Source organism: Lepidochelys olivacea (assembly GCF_965140295.1).
Source record: "Lepidochelys olivacea isolate rLepOli2 genome assembly, chromosome: 1".
Lineage (NCBI taxonomy): Eukaryota > Metazoa > Chordata > Testudines > Cheloniidae > Lepidochelys > Lepidochelys olivacea.
The window spans coordinates 201495490-201512413 of NC_140411.1; the positions used below are offsets into that span (position 1 = coordinate 201495490).

At 44.9% G+C, this 16924-nt stretch overlaps 1 protein-coding gene across 1 annotated transcript in view; it reads right to left on the reverse strand.

The window, feature by feature from the left end:
- Positions 1-3356: 3356 nt before the first annotated feature.
- Positions 3357-16924, reverse strand: part of DPT (dermatopontin) — a 32226-nt gene continuing 18658 nt past the window's right edge. Inside the window, exons 3-4 of the mRNA XM_084625379.1 lie at positions 12451-12558; positions 3357-4855 (exon numbers count right to left, since the gene is read on the reverse strand). Of these exons, the coding sequence (XP_084481505.1) occupies positions 4789-4855; positions 12451-12558 (175 nt within the window). The 3' untranslated portion in view covers positions 3357-4788. The remainder of the gene's footprint in view (positions 4856-12450; positions 12559-16924) is intronic.

Consider the following 16924-nt stretch of genomic DNA (forward strand, 5'->3'; position numbering starts at 1 on the left):
GCCCACACTGACCCACAGAACTACCAGACACTTTGCGTCTCTACCAAAGTCTCTGTCCTACAGAGGAAACCATCCCACCCACCTCCACTAGTGATTGGCCCCTATCTAAACACAGGGCCCCCAGTTACATGGGGCCAGCTGGGCTTTCAGAGAAGCTGAATATGCATTTGGCTTGTGAACAAAACCTGGCTATGTGAGACTTCAGGGGAGGAATCTCTGCTGGTTCCTAGCATTTTTAAAGCATTTCTCCCTTCCCTGAGGAATGTGTGACAGTGTTCAGAATTTATCAGTTGCCCCAGGAAGTCTGGCTAGGAAGAGCCTTGGCAGTGCCTCATGCACTGCTGTAGTCATCAGCAGTCTGTAGCACTGCCCTAGCAAGAAACAGAAGAAAACAACCTGTGCAGAAGTAATAATAAGAGATTGTATCTTAGTTTTCCTGTGGAATTTTTCTCCCACCAATGACTTTGCCTCTCCCCCGCTACTGCAAGGCATCAAAGTAAGTGGTGACGCAATAGTTGCATATTGGTAACACCATCCATCCATATGTTTTATAGATATGTAAATATTCCTCTCACAGGCCTCTTGAGGTAGGACACCTAAGTCTGACTATCCCCATTTTGTAGCAGGGGTAAATGAAAAGCAGAAATGAAAACGCAGAACTTCTGGTTCACAGGAAATTGACATTCTGAAACCTATTTTCATTCTTATTCAGAACAAAACCAAATGTATCAAAATTCTGCATGAACTAGAAATTCTCTAAAATGTTTGTTGTGGAAACATCAGCACAGGGTGTTCCCAAAACAGAATATGCTCCCCAGACCCTGGCAGCTGCTGACTGATATCGGCATGATTCTTCTCAGTTTCACTGCTGCCCACCATGGAAAAGCAGCCCTGAAGCCGAAAAGAATCATATCAGTTTCAGTCAGCAACTGCCAGAACTTACATGGTCTCAGGTGGGGCGCCATGGGGGGTCCCAGTTCCAGGGCAGTGTGCAGCCCTATGACGCCTAGGCTTTCTAGCAGCTCGCTAGATGAACTGGCAGGAAACTGGACAGATTTTTGCAACAGACACTTGCCTGTGATTTGTCAGAAGTTTGTCAAACCTGATTCATCTCCACAAAACAGTTTGGGTTTGACAAATCAGAAACCCTGTTTCTCTGGAAAATTTCCAAACAGCTGTAACAGAGACGTTAAAGTAACTTGTCCAAGATCACACTGTAAAGTTAGCGGTGGAGATGGCACTAGAACCAAGATCCCTGACTAAGGGCTTGTCTACTTCACACAGCAATGAGAACTAGGGAGGTGTGACTTTTGTTGCACTCTAACTGCCCCTTGTGGAGCGTGCTGGCCTTCTTTAAAAAGGCACCACTGCACACTAACATAGCCCTGTTTGACATATGACAACATCACTGTGAACTGGGCACCTGTCAGAGTGCACCAGCTGGCTCTACCTGGGGCAGTTAGGACACAACATGTCAGAGTGCTCTAGAAATCATACCCCTCTAGCTTGCTCTGCAGTGCCATGTAGACAAGCTCTAAGCCTCCCTCGTTCATTAATTTGCATAGCACCTTTGATCCCAAAGAACCCCAGAGTGTTTTACAAGCTCCATTCCTGGGTGTAACCATGCTGCTTTCAGCACAAGACCCGGGCAGGAAGCAAAAGCAGCCTTAACCTGACAAACAGCTCAGCCTTAGGATGCTCTGTCTTACACCTGGGTGACCATGGCCCCAAGGGGTAATTCCAGCAGCTGGGACTAGCCAGACTGCACGGCCAGTGTTTTAACCTCATTTTGCACTCGTGTAACTGATTGCACAAGTTCCAAGGCAGCATCAAATCAGGATCAATATCTTTTTGAATAGCTTTAGGCTGTCCTAAACCTGCAAGCACTCCAGCAGAGAAGGCTTCGGGGGCCATTGCACAAAGTGACCAAGAGAAGCCAAATGCTAGACAAACAGAGGGAGCTGGCAGGAGCGTAGAGTGAGGTCAGTCCCATGAGGCAGGCTAGAAGCTTTTAAAAAGAAAGGAGAATATGGCCTAGGAGGTGGGGCACTGAACTATGACTCAGGAGTCTTGGGCCTCACTTCCCCTATCTGTAAAATAGGAATAATGATTTCAACATCCTCTCTCAAAGTGCTTTGAGATTGTCATGGGATCCACTTATCATACATGGCACCTCCTCCTGACAGCTCTGAGGATTAGCTCCAGCCAGGCATTGCCCTCCTCTAGCAGTATCTCTACCTGGATCCCAATAGGATCTCTTTCACCCTGCAGCCCCCATCCCTCCCAGAGCTGCAGCTTCCTGCTTGTGACTTGGCTCTCCAGCCAGGTCACTAAAGCCCCCCCTATCTGGACAAGTCAAAGACCTTCCAGACCAGCTATCCACTCCAATGCCCTGCATCACTTCCCAGTGGCTGGTAGGGAACACGGGCTCTAGCCCAGGGACCCTATAACAAGCAGCCAACACCTATACTATACACCCCTTCCTTGCAACCCCCTTGCTGCTCACAACTCCTGGGCTTTATACAGGCCCCTCCTGTTCCTGCCCAGCTGAGCTCATTTCTAATTAATGGCCTGTTCCCTGTCTCCTTCAGGTGCAGCCTGGGCCATTAATTGGCCTGCCCAGCCACTTCAACTCCTCCAGGCCTTGTGTTGGGTGGGTACCCCATCACTGAGATCTACTGATGAAAAGCACTATATGAGAGCTAGGTATTATATGCAGCACAGTGGTTCATTTTACTATTTGCACTGGGTTCTGCAAAGCTTTTATCTGCAGATTTATGATGCTCATGTCCATTTAAAATGTCTGTAACTATTGACAGCTATAGGAGATTGAGATGATGATTTGTACTACAGAAATACTTAAGAAGGGGCCACAAGATCAGGACCTAATTATGCTAGGTGCTATATGTAGAGATAGTAAGAGGCAGTCACTGCCTCAAAGAACTTATAATCTAAACAGACAAAGGTGGCCAGAAGGAGGGCTGACATAAATGAGAAGAACAGGTGTCTCTCAAGGAGAGATCTTCCTGTAGAGGACCAAGAATTCTATGAGTTTGATTTAACTCCATATCCTTTTCCATCACTACTCTAGCGATAGCCTTTTCCTCTGCAGTGCCTGTTGTTACACTCTGCTTCATCAACTCTCCATCTCCTCCAATGTCACCTAAAATCTTCTCTCCCTTTCCTGTGCCTCTCAAATTTCTCTTTCTTTTTGTTACTTATTTATTTGGCCTAGTAACTGACTAGAACAGCACCTCACTAATTACAGTGATGCACTCTGTGAGTGATTGGGTTTTTTGCAGATTAGTGAGTTAAGTGGACAAGCAGGTTAAAAAAGAATAACCCAGGCTACCACATTGCAAAATGTACTTAATTCATTTATTTGACAAGTGTTTTAATGATAACATTTCATAGTATGCTAGTAGATACCTAGTACAAGAGAGCTGCTTGGGATGGGGTAACTGAATGATTGACTCCATTCATGTCCGTGTTTCTCTTGATCTTAGAATCTTGAGTTTGGTGCACGTCTTCATTATGGGCCTGATCATGTGCCACTGAAGATGGTGGGGACTTTGTCATTGATTTCAATTGCCAAAGGCTCAAGCCCTAAATGTCTCTGAGTGTGAAAAATCCCATATTTGACCTTTCTGGCAGAAGTCATCAGAAAGTCGTCTGTCTGGACTGCAACTGCACAAGTGTCCTTTTGAGTGACACTCTTGAAATCTGGTAGGCTCATGGACTGCCAATTACATGGAGAAGGGAGAACATACATTTGAAAATGAACATTTCCAAACATCGCTCTGAGGCTATGTCTGCACTGCACTTGGAGGTTGTGACTGGTGCTCGTGTGGACACGCTCACACCAGCTTTAATCTAGGGAGCATGGCCAATCTAGAAGACATGGCAGCATGGACTCTGATGTGACTAGGAACATCCGGGATTCTGACCCTCCGGTGGCCTGCACTGCTGCTGCTACACTCTATTTTTAGCCAACTACCTGGATCAGAGCTAGCACAGGTATGTTTTCTCAAGCTGGGACTCACAGCCCCAGCTTAAAGTGTAGGTATACCCTAAGTCTAAAGGAGATTCAGGCTCCTAATACAAACAGATAAAGTTGCTATTTGCACTGATGGAGCTTACTCTGATTTCAAACAGGGCTAAATTCTTCTAATGCAAATAGTGACTTTGCCTGTCCACACAAGGGAGTTTCACTAGTGCAGTTATACCAATGGCTGGAATTGGAGCAAATCCCCAATATGGACAATGCCAAGATCCTTGCAATGTGAAATCTCTCTACAGCACAGTCTCCGTTATTAAACGCTGAGAGGTGGGGAGAGACCACTGGGGTTTGTGTGCCAACTAGAAGGTGTGAAAAAGTAATGAAGTGCACACGGAAGAGCTTCTACTGTATTTTAACCTTGTGTGCAGTGGTTTGGGGATGGGAGGCATCTGACACAAAGGTGCTACGCAAAATAATGTTGCGCATGTGCGAAGTGGCTAAATACAAAAAGAAATAACTGCTAATAAAATGTGTGTATATCATAAGCATTTTAGCTGTGAGATGCAGCTACACATAACGTTCAAGGGCGTCCTCTGAGGTTGCAGCTGCAATCATGTTACTAGACTAAAAGGTGCCGTGGGTTGGTACGGCAGTTAACAGCTCCACAGGCAAAGGAGAAGAACTGTAACATCAGCAGCCAGCTGGTGCTGCTTGATGCTCTCTTTGTGAGTTTAATTGCCCCTTTCCCACCCACCCCAGCCTCCCCAAGTTTGGTATCATCAATATGTCTAAAGGTTTTGAAATTGACAGTCAAAGGCTGTCATCCTGCAGATGATGAACTTCCACTGACGATCCCTGCGGGGGAAGAGAGACAAAAGATAGACATTAATGAGGTGAGGGCAACCGCAGAGGATAAAATTATACAAATGAGAACAACTTTGCACTAAAGGTGCCTCCAGCTAGCAAACTCTGTCTGTCAGCCACGAGCCCAATCAGCCTTCCTCCAAGTGTTCCCTGCTGTGCGGTTACATTACGGAAGGCAGCTGAATATTTCAAAAGATTGATAATGCCCTGCCCTGCCCCCTGACAAACTTAAGAGCATAAGGCCACTGAATTACCCATCAGAAGATAATGACTTTTAATCATGATCTACCTCCAGTAAGCTTCAAACCAGTGACTAGAGGAGAAAAGCCAGGCTGGTTATGATCAAAAGTGAGTGCTCAGGTGATGAGTTGCTCTGTAAATTGTGGTACATGAAATGGGTTGGTCGTCTTCAGCTGTCATACGGTACTGGGTAACTAAAGAATTCAGACGTAGAGTAAAATATTGGCAGATGGCAATTGTGATTTAAATTAGTAATGAGTGGCTCTCCAAAGTTTGGAGGTTTCCAGAAGCTCTGCTACAGCTAATTGTCTGAGCTTGAGTCTGAATGCCGGGTTGGTAACATTGTGAGAGCTGGTCCAGGCAAAGGGGAGATTTCCTTCCCAGATCCATGCACAGTCTTTGTCTTCTGCCGGCAACCCCAAACGGCGCATGCCGCTGTGCACTCATGAAGGATAGGAGGCGCTGTAGCGAATGGAAGACAGATACTGATCTCACATTTGCTGGGATGTGACTCGATTGACTTCAGCTGAATTACTCTTGACTTATACTGGAGGGACATGAGAGAAAAATTTTGTCCCCCTGGACTCTCTATAAGTAAAAGTCCTTTCAGTTCAGTTTTAATTTACTGTACATATTATTATGGTAGTTTTTCCTCATTTTAACAGAATATAATTTAGAACAGTGTGTCTCTCACATTAACCAGCAGGGTTTAATCTTTTTTTTTTTTTTTAGATTTTTGCTTGCCTAGCTAGTTTTGACTGTTTGCTGACACATATGTCACCAAGGGCTAATACAACGCCAAACTTATTTTTAGATTCAGTTTAAGAAATCATCACCTGTGGGTACATGCATGCTGATCACAAATGTGTTACTCCTTTGGTCGCGTGGATACCCAGAGATACAGATACGTCATGCTTCAACAAGGTTTTACAGCTCAAAATTAGGATCTATTAAACTCGCCCCTGTTGGAATGGAGGCTCTAAGCTCAAAAGCTCAGATCCAGTACCTTTGCCATTAAAAGAACACTGTTAAGATAAAAATCAAGCATGTCTAAAAGAAATGTTCTTTACTTCCTGTATTAATAACACTGTCTATGATATTAAACCAGAAAGAGTTTTGAAACATTAATTTAGATCTCAATCCATCAGACCATTAAACAAATTTAATTTTAAGCCCTATTCAACTTTTCGGGACTATTCAGGGTACAGGTGCCAACTTTCATTTTTCTGGGTGGGTGCTCCGTCCCCTACCCCCAGCGCCCCCTGCCCACCGCCAAACAGTTGATCAATGGGTGGCTGGTGGGTGCTGAGCACTCACTATTTTTCCCCATGGGTGCTCCAGCCCCAGAGCACCCATGGAATTGGTGCCTATGATTCTGGGCTTACTTTGTACCCTTTGTGCTGTTTGTTTAATCTTTTGCATTTCTCTTAGGGTATGTATACCTTGCCAAAAAAAATAGGTGTGTTCTTGGCTCAGGTTAGCTAACTCAGGTTAAAGTTAGGTTTCAGAGGCGCAGCCATGTTCGTCTATATCCGCAAAAAGAACAGGAGGACTTGTGGCAACTTAGAGACTAACAAATTTATTTGAGCATAAGCTTTCATGAGATGAAGTGAGCTGTAGCTCACGAAAGCCTATGCTCAAATAAATTTTTCAGTCTCTAAGGTGCCACAAGTCCTCCTTTTCTTTTCAGGTTAAAGTAGCTGTCAGGACATAGCAACTTGGCTTCTAACTCAAATCAGCCCCTCAAATTCAATCCCAGGCTCCTCTGACCTGAGTTAAAGCTGAGCTTCTGTGTCTTAACCTGAGTTAAGAACACACTGACCTATTTTTGCAGTGTAGACATACCGTTAATTAGGAAGCAAAGCTTTGCCGGTCACTTTCACTTTGGTTCTCATGTACCTAGTTCTGTTGTTATCTGAGGAAACCCAAATACTTGTTTCCAATTAAATTAAAAATTTACACTATTTCTAATCCTAATAGATTTGATTTCTTGTTGTTATACGAAACCTAATTGGGAGCCTAAAACACCTGATGGTTTAGCTAATCTATCTGGGTAGTCAGTAGGGTGACCAGATGTCCCTATTTTTTAGGGACGGTCCCGATATTTGGGCTTTGTCTTATATAGGTGTCTATTACCCCCCACCCCCTGTCCTGATTTTTCACACGTGCCGTCTGGTCACCCTAGTAGTCAGGGTCTCCCTAGGCATTTCTATTGCACTTACCGCACAGGTAGCTGAATGCCAATGGGCTTTAATGATGATTCTCATAGCAGTTAAGAGATTTCTCACTATTCAGTTCACTCAAGCAAAGACATAGAAGAACAGATGACAAAAATCTCTGTATACCAAATTATTGAACTTCGTGTAAGGCGTGTGGCTGGGCATGACGTTTGTGTCCTACCACTTGCACTGCCAAAACCTGCTGGGTCCCCACAGGGGCTGGAGCGGCAAAGGGTTGCAGAGGAGGGTGTGCACCGTGCATTTTGACATGTACAGTAAATTCATGGCCCACTCCGCGACTGCAGATTCCAAACCAGGCTTTAGGGAGACCTGGACTGGTGGCACTTGGGCAGAACAGCCTGGGTTAGTCATTCTGGCAACTAGAGAGCTGGAAAAAACAGCAAGGTCTGTCGGTGTCCAGCAGCCTCCCTAAAGATTCCCAGGCTGGGTTGCATTAGCCTTTTCTTCTCTAAAATCCCCAACTGCGGCTATCATAGGTTCAGCTCCACCAGTGATAGGGATGGTGGGGCTCCTGGGTATAGCTGGCATTGTAAGCACCGTGTTATCGAACCCTGCTCAAAGGTGTTCAAACCAGCAGCCAGCTCCTTGTCTACACTAGTGCTCCCACTGCTACTATCAATGGGGATAGTGCAGTGGGAAATGCTAAGGGGAAAAACCTAGTGTAGCCATGACCTGGGAGTCTGGTCTCTTCTCTACCACAAGGGAGCGAGGCACCTCTGATCCAACTGCCTGTCTCTTGCGTCGGTTACTCCTGCTTCTGGTAGGAATAGTTTCTGCTACAAGGTTGCCAGTAAGCAATCATCAGCCCCAGGCAATTTTGTCAGAAACTATCATTTCTGGGACTGTAAAAGCCTGGGAATTTATTATTATTTCTGCAAAGCCACGACTCCCATGGCATCGTACTGACAACCTTGGCCAGGGGGACTCCCTGGTATGCTGCCAGGGAGCTAGGACGGTCACTGTGGCCAAGGCATCTCTTCTTTCCCTCCTTGTCAGGTGAACTCCTAATTTGCCTCTCTCCAGCCACTCTTGGCAACAACTGGCTGCCTCAGTACACCCCAACTCAGTATCTGCAATGGTATCCCAGGCCATAATGGTGGGTTAGCAAATTGGCTTGGTGTCGCGGCTAAAATAGCCAGCAGTGAAATAGTTAACAGTGTTGCCCTGTAATTTGACCTCATTATAATTGAGTCAACACCCCTATTGGATTAATGGGGGCTGTTCACACTTCTCAGGCCTATTTTTTCAGACTGTCTACAAATTGGGCGCTGCATTTTTCTACATTAGGTTCACATTTTGAAGGTTATCTCTGCAACCATGATGGCTAGAGAGATAATTTAGTTTAAGGTGGAGACTTTGGAGCACAATAATGCAGCAACTTCAAAAACAGACCAATGATATCCATTTGCATGCCAGTATAATCTCACTGTACATAGAGCCCTGCTCATAAGGTGGTAACGAATGCTAATGGTAAATAAGGGTCTGGCATGATTGATACAAAGTAATTAACTCATTCTCTGGAAAGGAATCAGTGTTATATTTCATTAACCTTAATTCTCTGTGCCTGACTTGCAGCATGCTTCAAGCTGCTCACTTACCCTATGTTTTATATCGGTGTCGCTGCTGATTTCAGTGAAGTTATTCTGCATTTACGTTGTGTCAAAGGGGTGGAAGAATCAGGCCCATTATAGGTAAAATTCTCTATTTTAAACCACTCCATATTGGGCCTTATGAAACACCGTGGGTTCTACAGTCCCCCTTCCAATTCCCCAGTAGATTAATAGGGTTTCCCTTTTCTGTGTGTCCTTCTGCCTGAAACCCAGCTTCTGATTCATCAAGCTGTTTGTGAATGGGTCCTTACACTAATGAACCAGCTTGATCTACAGTACAGAATATTCACCAGTGTTTGGCCCAATCCACGTTTAAGTTATTGAAGGGATGGTGCTATTCAGTCACATTATGATTGTGTATGTAGCTATGATGTTGTGCCTTTGCTTCCTATATTCTGCAATTACTAAGAACTCTCCCTGTGTGCATAACTTGTGTATTTATAGGTTTCAGAGTAACAGCCGTGTTAGTCTGTATTTGCAAAAAGAAAAGGAGGACTTGTGGCACCTTAGAGACTAACCAATTTATTTGAGCATAAGCTTTTGTGAGCTACAGCTCACTTCATCGGATGCATACTGTGAAAAATACAGAAGATGTTTTTATACACACAAACCATGAAAAAATGGGTGTTTATCTATACAAAATGTTTTCTCTCCCCCCACCCCACTCTCCTGCTGGTAATAGCTTATCTAAAGTGATCACTCTCCTTACAATGTGTATGATAATCAAGGTGGGCCATTTCTAGCACAAATCCAGGGTTTAACAAGAACATCCGAGGAATGGGGCGGGGTAGGAAAAAACAAGGGGAAATAGGTTACCTTGCATAATGACTTAGCCACTCCCAGTCTCTATTCAATCCTAAGTTAATTGTATTCAATTTGCAAATGAATTCCAATTCAACAGTCTCTCGCTGGAGTCTGGTTTTGAAGTTATTCTGTTGTAATATCGTAACTTTCATGTCTGTAATCGCGTGACCAGAGAGATTGAAGTGTTCTCCAACTGGTTTATGAATGTTATAATTCTTGACATCTGATTTGTGTCCATTTATTCTTTTATGTAGAGACTGTCCAGTTTGACCAATGTACATGGCAGAGGGGCATTGCTGGCACATGATGGCATATATCACATTGGTAGATGTGCGGGTGAACGAGCCTCTGATACTGTGGCTGATGTTATTAGGCCCTGTGATGGCGTCCCCTGAATAGATATGTGGGCACAGTTGGCAATGGGCTTTGTTGCAAGGATAGGTTCCTGGGTTAGTGGTTCTGTTGTGTGGTATGTGGTTGTTGGTGAGTATTCGCTTCAGGTTGGGGGGCTGTCTGTAGGCAAGGACTGGCCTGTCTCCCAAGATTTGAGAGAGTGTTGGGTCATCCTTCAGGATAGGTTGTAGATCCTTGATAATGCGTTGGAGGGGTTTTAGTTGGGGGCTGAAGGTGACGGCTAGTGGCGTTCTGTTATTTTCTTTATTAGGCCTGTCCTGTAGTAGTTGACTTCTGGGAACTCTACTGGCTCTATCGATCTGTTTCTTCACTTCCACAGGTGGGTATTGTAGTTGTAAGAATGCTTGATAGAGATCTTGTAGGTGTTTGTCTCTGTCGGGGGGGTTGGAGCAAATGTGGCTGTATCGCAGAGCTTGGCTGTAGACAATGGATCGTGTGGTGTGGTCAGGGTGAAAGCTGGAGGCATGTAGGTAGGAATAGCGGTCAGTAGGTTTCCGGTATAGGGTGGTGTTTGTGTGACCATTGTTTATTAGCACTGTAGTGTCCAGGAAGTGGATCTCTTGTGTGGACTGGACCAGGCTGAGGTTGATGGTGGGATGGAAATTGTTGAAATCATGGTGGAATTCCTCAAGGGCTTCTTTTCCATGGGTCCAGATGATGAAGATGTCATCAAAATAGCGCAAGTAGAGTAGGGGCGTTAGGGGACGAGAGCTGAGGAAGCGTTGTTTTAAGTCAGCCATAAAAATCTTTTGTAGTGATAAACACCCATTTTTTCATGGTTTGTGAGTATAAAAACATCTTCTGTATTTTCCACAGTATGCATCCGATGAAGTGAGCTGTAGCTCACGAAAGCTTATGCTCAAATAAATTGGTTAGTCTCTAAGGTGCCACAAGTATTCCTTTTCTTTTTGTGTATTTATGCATCACCCTGAACAGGGGAGATGCACATACTGTCTGTCTTCTCTCATGAAGACTTTATTTTTGTTCCTTTCTGTTACTTTTATTTTAGATGAAAGAAAACAATTTTAGATTGAACATATAGTGTAGCTCTTTGCATATTGAAAAACATGCAATTGAAATACCCTCAATTGTTAATGTAAGTTCCCTGAATGTCTACAAACACAGGCATTTTAGTCCCTTTTACATGACTGTAAATTATAAGAATTGGTTTCAGGCATGGGGAATAATCTGAAGTCATGTCTATAAGAATATGGAAATTACTGTACCGGGTCAGACCAATGATCTGTTCCTGTTGGTACTCTGCTTAAAGGAGTTCCAACCAGCAGCCAGTCACCAGCACTAGGCTCTACTCAATGGGTCAGAGAAAATAATCATACAATCACCATATATAAAAGCGGGGGAGGTGTGATATTAGGACTGCTGTGAGGCTTCAGGGGGGATATATCTACTGTTATGGCGGGGTTGGGAGTGGAAGAGGAGTTCCAGTCCTCTTTTCCTTGTACCCCCAATGATAGCACCTAGCAACTGTCTACCTTAATCAAGCTAAAGATGGCAAAATGCAGTCTTCAGGGGCTCTGTGGCTATGGCAATTGACGCCAGCGTAACAGGGGATTGAGGGCATTGTATCCTTCATTTCTGGAACCGTAAAAGCCTGGCTTCTAATTTGTCAGGAAGCAGCATACATCTGATGTGGGTCACCTGCGGCTGATGCAGTGTGGCGCGCACACACTGAGCATGCAAATGAGCAGAAGGAGCAGTAGATGTGTCTCCAGACACAGCGCGCAGCATTTGGCAGTCCTGTGTGGCCTGAGGGAAACACCAAGCGCCCTACACACCTGCTGGCTCCCCAGTAGCCTTCATGAAGGGTGGGCTGAAATGAGCACCTCTGTCCTTCCAGGGGTATGGGATAGTCAAGCTGGAATTTTAAAGATCTGGATAATTTTATAAACAACAGTATCCGGAGCTAGGCAAGAGCCAAAACTCTAGATCCAAACACCAGTAAACCTGGGGGAGCGCAGATCCACATGTGAACTTCTTGGCTGAGGCCCACTGCTAATAATGCTTGTAGTTGTGCCTACTAATCAAATCTCAGCTAAGATGATCACCACTGAGGACAGGAAGGTATTCCTCCCCTCCCCTATGTACAGCCCATAACAATTAGCCAGGTGCATGATGGACTTCCCCAGATGAGGGATAGTGCATTTGATGGACCATTGTTTGATCCAGTATGGCAACCCTATATTCCAGATGGGGAGGAGCGGGGAAAATACCCACTTTTTCTCCCACTTCCAATAACAACACAAAGCAAAAAGCAAACCTGTCCACAGCAGAGAAGGTAGTAGTTGCTCCCCGGATGTAATGATCATAGGTGTACATCATCATGTCCATATCTTCTCCATAGTGTCCCGGCTGCTCTGCTGTCAGACTTTATGTCAAGGGAAAAGAAAACACAATTTACCTTTTGGAAGAAATGAGGAATGAAATAGAATTAACTGAGTGCAGATCAAGTGCCAGAATCTTCACCTCTATTTCTTTGAAAGTTTTTACTCTTTGAAAGTTCTTATTCTTTGACAACATCATAATGCAGAGTCCTACACATAACATGGTTTTGTTTCTCTTGCATGCAATTTGTTCTTGGAATCCTTTAGGCAATTACAAAGAATTTAGCTTGTGTAGAGTAGGTCTGATTATTAAACATAGCAGCAACTCTGGGAGAAAGGCAATCTGAATAAGAATATAATGCCTGTCTATTTCTTCTGTGTCTGTTACTTTCCTCATATCAGTTTGTTTGGTTTAGTACTGCAAAGTGTCCTAAATATTGCCAAGTCAAATAAATACAACCATGTCTCCATTTATGACTTATACGTATGCATATAACAGCTATTGTGTTCCTCTTTCTTCTCTTTCCTCCCGGTTTGTATTCAGGCTTTAAGAGAGAATGATCTGGATTAAATGTGTAAAGTGTAATTTATCCAAGGATCTCAAAGTGCTTCTGCAAACATTAATTGAATTATAGTTACAAGCAACCCTCCTGGGAAGTAGGCAAGTAGTATTATTCCCATTTTACAGATGACTAAACAGAGGCACAGAGAGGGTAGGCAGCTTGCCCAAGGTCATCCATCAAGACTCTGGTGGAGGTTGGGAATGGAGACAAGAGGCTGGATTCATCACTGGGTTTATGCAGGTGTAAACATAGTTATATCCATGTGAATCTGAAGTAAAATAGTGATAAATCAGGTTTCAGAGGAAATTCTGTCCCAATCGAAGTCAATTGCAAAACTACCCCTGACTTTAATAGAAGCAGGACTTCACCCCAGGAGCTCTAATTCCCCGTTCCCTGATCTAGGCCCCAGCAAATTCAGCAAAGTCTTTAAGGACATTCTTACACACACAAATAGCCCCCTCCCTATTCAGCAAAGCCCTCAACTATGCGCTTGAACCCAATTAAAGTCAATGGGATTTAAGCACATCCTTGAATGTTCTGCTGAATAGGGATAGTACTATTGGGATTACTTACATGTTTAAAATTAAGCACATGCTTAAGTGTTTTGGTGAATCAGGGCCCTAACCGGTAACTATGGGAACTATCAGAAACTGGAAGAATATTTTAAGGCAAGTGTATCTGATTTTTCAAAAAGATCATGTTTACATATTAGCTTAGGCTGCTTTATTCCAGAACTGTTTCTGTGATTAAAAATTCTCTGAAATTACCACCAATGGCTGTATGATTAAATGCATTTTACATTACTTTGTTTACCATACTATTGAGCTGTTTGTTTTCTCTGTACATAGCAGATGTGACTTAATTACGGGTCATTTTCTGCTCTTGAAAATGAAAGGAAAAGACCATCCAGTGCAACATCACAGTTGGCAAAATATTATTCCCGGGCAAATGAAAATAAGAATCAGGTTAGAATTCTGATGCGGATGTTTAAGACCTTAAAGGTATCAGGAGCGGATTCCTTTTTACCCCACAGGCATTCTTCTGCCACCTATCCCTAACCATACACCATCATCAAACAAATTAGTGATTGCAGAATGAGTGCAACACTGCCTGGTCTTATCTGAGAAGTGTGTGATCAGGTCGGTGTAACAGCATCCTCGTCAGCATTCCAGCCAGGGGGCTGGCGTTCAACCCAGTCTCTGTGGTGCCTTGTTGTTAAGTGATGATCCACATACAACAACATTTCATCACTGATACAGTCAGCTGCTGCAGGCAACCAAACAGAACACCTGTCCGAAGGGAGAAATAACACAGCCAGGGGAATGGATGATTGCTGAGCTGGGTTTTCTGATAGAAGGAAGGAGACAGAGGTGTCCTCTGTGGATGAGAGGATTTGGGCGATAGGTCTGAATTCAACTCCCACTGAAGTCCCTGAAGAGATCTGGATCAGGCCCAGAGTCATTCTCTTAGCGTATGCACAATGTGCCTCAAGTGTTGGGTTGCCAGGCCTCTAGTTTTTGACCAGAATGCCCAGGCAAAAAGTGACCCTGGTGGCTCTGGTCGGCACTGCTGACCAGACCGTTAAAAGTCTGGTTGGTGGTACAGTAGGGGCCTGAGGCTAAGGCAGACTCCTTGCCTGCCCTAGCTCTGCGTGGCTTCCAGAAGCTGCCACCAGGTCCCTGCGGCCCTTAGGCTCATGGGCGGCATGGGAGGCTCTGTGCGCTGCCCACGCCCTGAGTACCAGCTAAGCAGCTCCCATTGGTTGGGAACCGCGACCAATGGGAGCTGCGGGGTGGTAGCACCTGCAGGCGCGAGCGCACCCACAGTGTGAGGAGCCTCACTGATATACCTAGCAGCAGCAAGGACCTGGCAGCTGCTTCCTGGGAGCTGCCAGTAAATGCTGCTGGGATCCCATACCCCGAACCCTCTCCTGCAGCCCTGCCCCAGCCCGGAGTCCCCTCCTGCACCCAAACTCCCTTCTGGAGCCTCCAACCCCCTCAAACCCCAACCCCCTGCCCTAGCTCGGAGGCCCCTCCTGATCCCCAAACCCCTCATACCTGGCCCCATCCTAGAGCCTGCACCCCCCAGCCAGAGCCCTTACCCCCCTCCCAGTCCCCAACCCCAGCTGGGTGAAAGTGAGTGAGGGAGAGGGAGCAATGCTGGGAGGTGGAATGGGGTGGGGGCAAGGCCTCAGAGAAGGGGAGGGGCAGGTGAGGTCTGGGTGTTTGTTTTTGTACAATTAGAAAGTTGGCAAACCTACTCAGGTGACACATGACTGGAATTCATCGCTGAATTTGGTCCACCGGTTGGATCATTAGCTTCCTCAGTTTGGGCAGGGTACTGACAGGGGGTGTGACGTGAACACTGATCCATCCCAAATACGAGTGCGGCGTACACGGCAAAATTTCTTTTCAGTCGTTCCCAAGTGGCAACCTTAGTTGGAGGAGTATTATTGTGATTGATAACAGGCACTGTATTATTTCTGCTTTGGGGACATCTGCCTTCATGCTCTTAAATATATATCTAGGGCTTCTGTTTTTCACGGTTTATTAATAGCATTGGCGAGGAATTTTTAACAATTTTTGAATTTCATGTAGATGTCCAAAAATTGGGGATTTTTAGGGCTTTCTCTTTGTATATACTGTAATAAGCAATGTATATCACATAAGACCATAAGAACGGCCATACTGAGTCAGACCAATGTTGCATCTAGCCTAGTATCCTGTCTTCCAAAAGAGAATGAACAGAACAGGCAATTATCGAGTTATCCATCCCATGCCCTCTCCTCCATACCCCTGATCATTTTTGTTGCCCTTCTCTGTTCCTTTTCCAATTCTAATGTATCTTGCACCAATGCTCTGTCTTGCACTGAGCTTCTCCTGGCCCATTATGGACCCTGGCAGTAGAGAATAGTCACGTGTAGCGTGCTCTGGCCTTGGCCCTGACATGCCCATTCCACCTCCTACCCTATCCATGTGTTACTGGTTACAGTAGTACATGCTGTAATAAGTGCTCTCTCTGAAAGCTTCCAAAAGAACTACTTTACAGCACACGAGAGAACCTTTAGTGCACACCAGCGAGGTTTACTCAGAGCAATTAATGTGCAACACGTTAGGGCGCTTTCAAAATCACACCCTCATAGTCCGTATTCCTGCTCTGTGTAGATAAACTCTTAGATACCATCATTGCAGGGTGGGGGGGGGGTGGTTTGGTGTTTACTGGATAAATACCCATTTTTTATTTTTTCTTGTTTTGTGTCAGGGGTGTTTTATCAGTATTTATTGGTTAAAAGCAAAAATCAGAAGCCCTAAATATGTATTATTTTAAGCAACGTCAGACACTTTGCAGCATGGGCAAATCAACTTGACTTTGAATATTTATGTTACTGTCTTATCTAGGGTCTGATTTTCTCTTACAGTAAGTCACTCTAGCAGTGTAAAGGAGCCCTTGAGTAGATGTAAATCGCTCCGTGAGGATATCCCCTGTGCAGGAGGTCTCCCCAGCTGGTGTAGAGCTGGAATAAGAGCTCAATACTGTCCCTGTTCTCAGGCTCCAGTATGGGAGGTGGAATGGGCATGTCAGGGGCATGGCCACAACACACTACACAATGACCATTCTCTACACCCAGAGTCCATAATGGGCCATGGGAAGGTGAGTGAAAGATAGAGCATCCCTGAGGCTGCTCTAACTTACGGTGTGGGCTAGGCAGGCCCTTGCACCATATCAGAATGTGGGGAGTGCAAAGGTCATCTAAAGCTACCTTTGCCCTTCCCCCCTCCACACTTCCTGCCCCAAATATGGGAATGGAGTAAATGAGAATCAAGCCCCTACCATCAACCCCATGAGT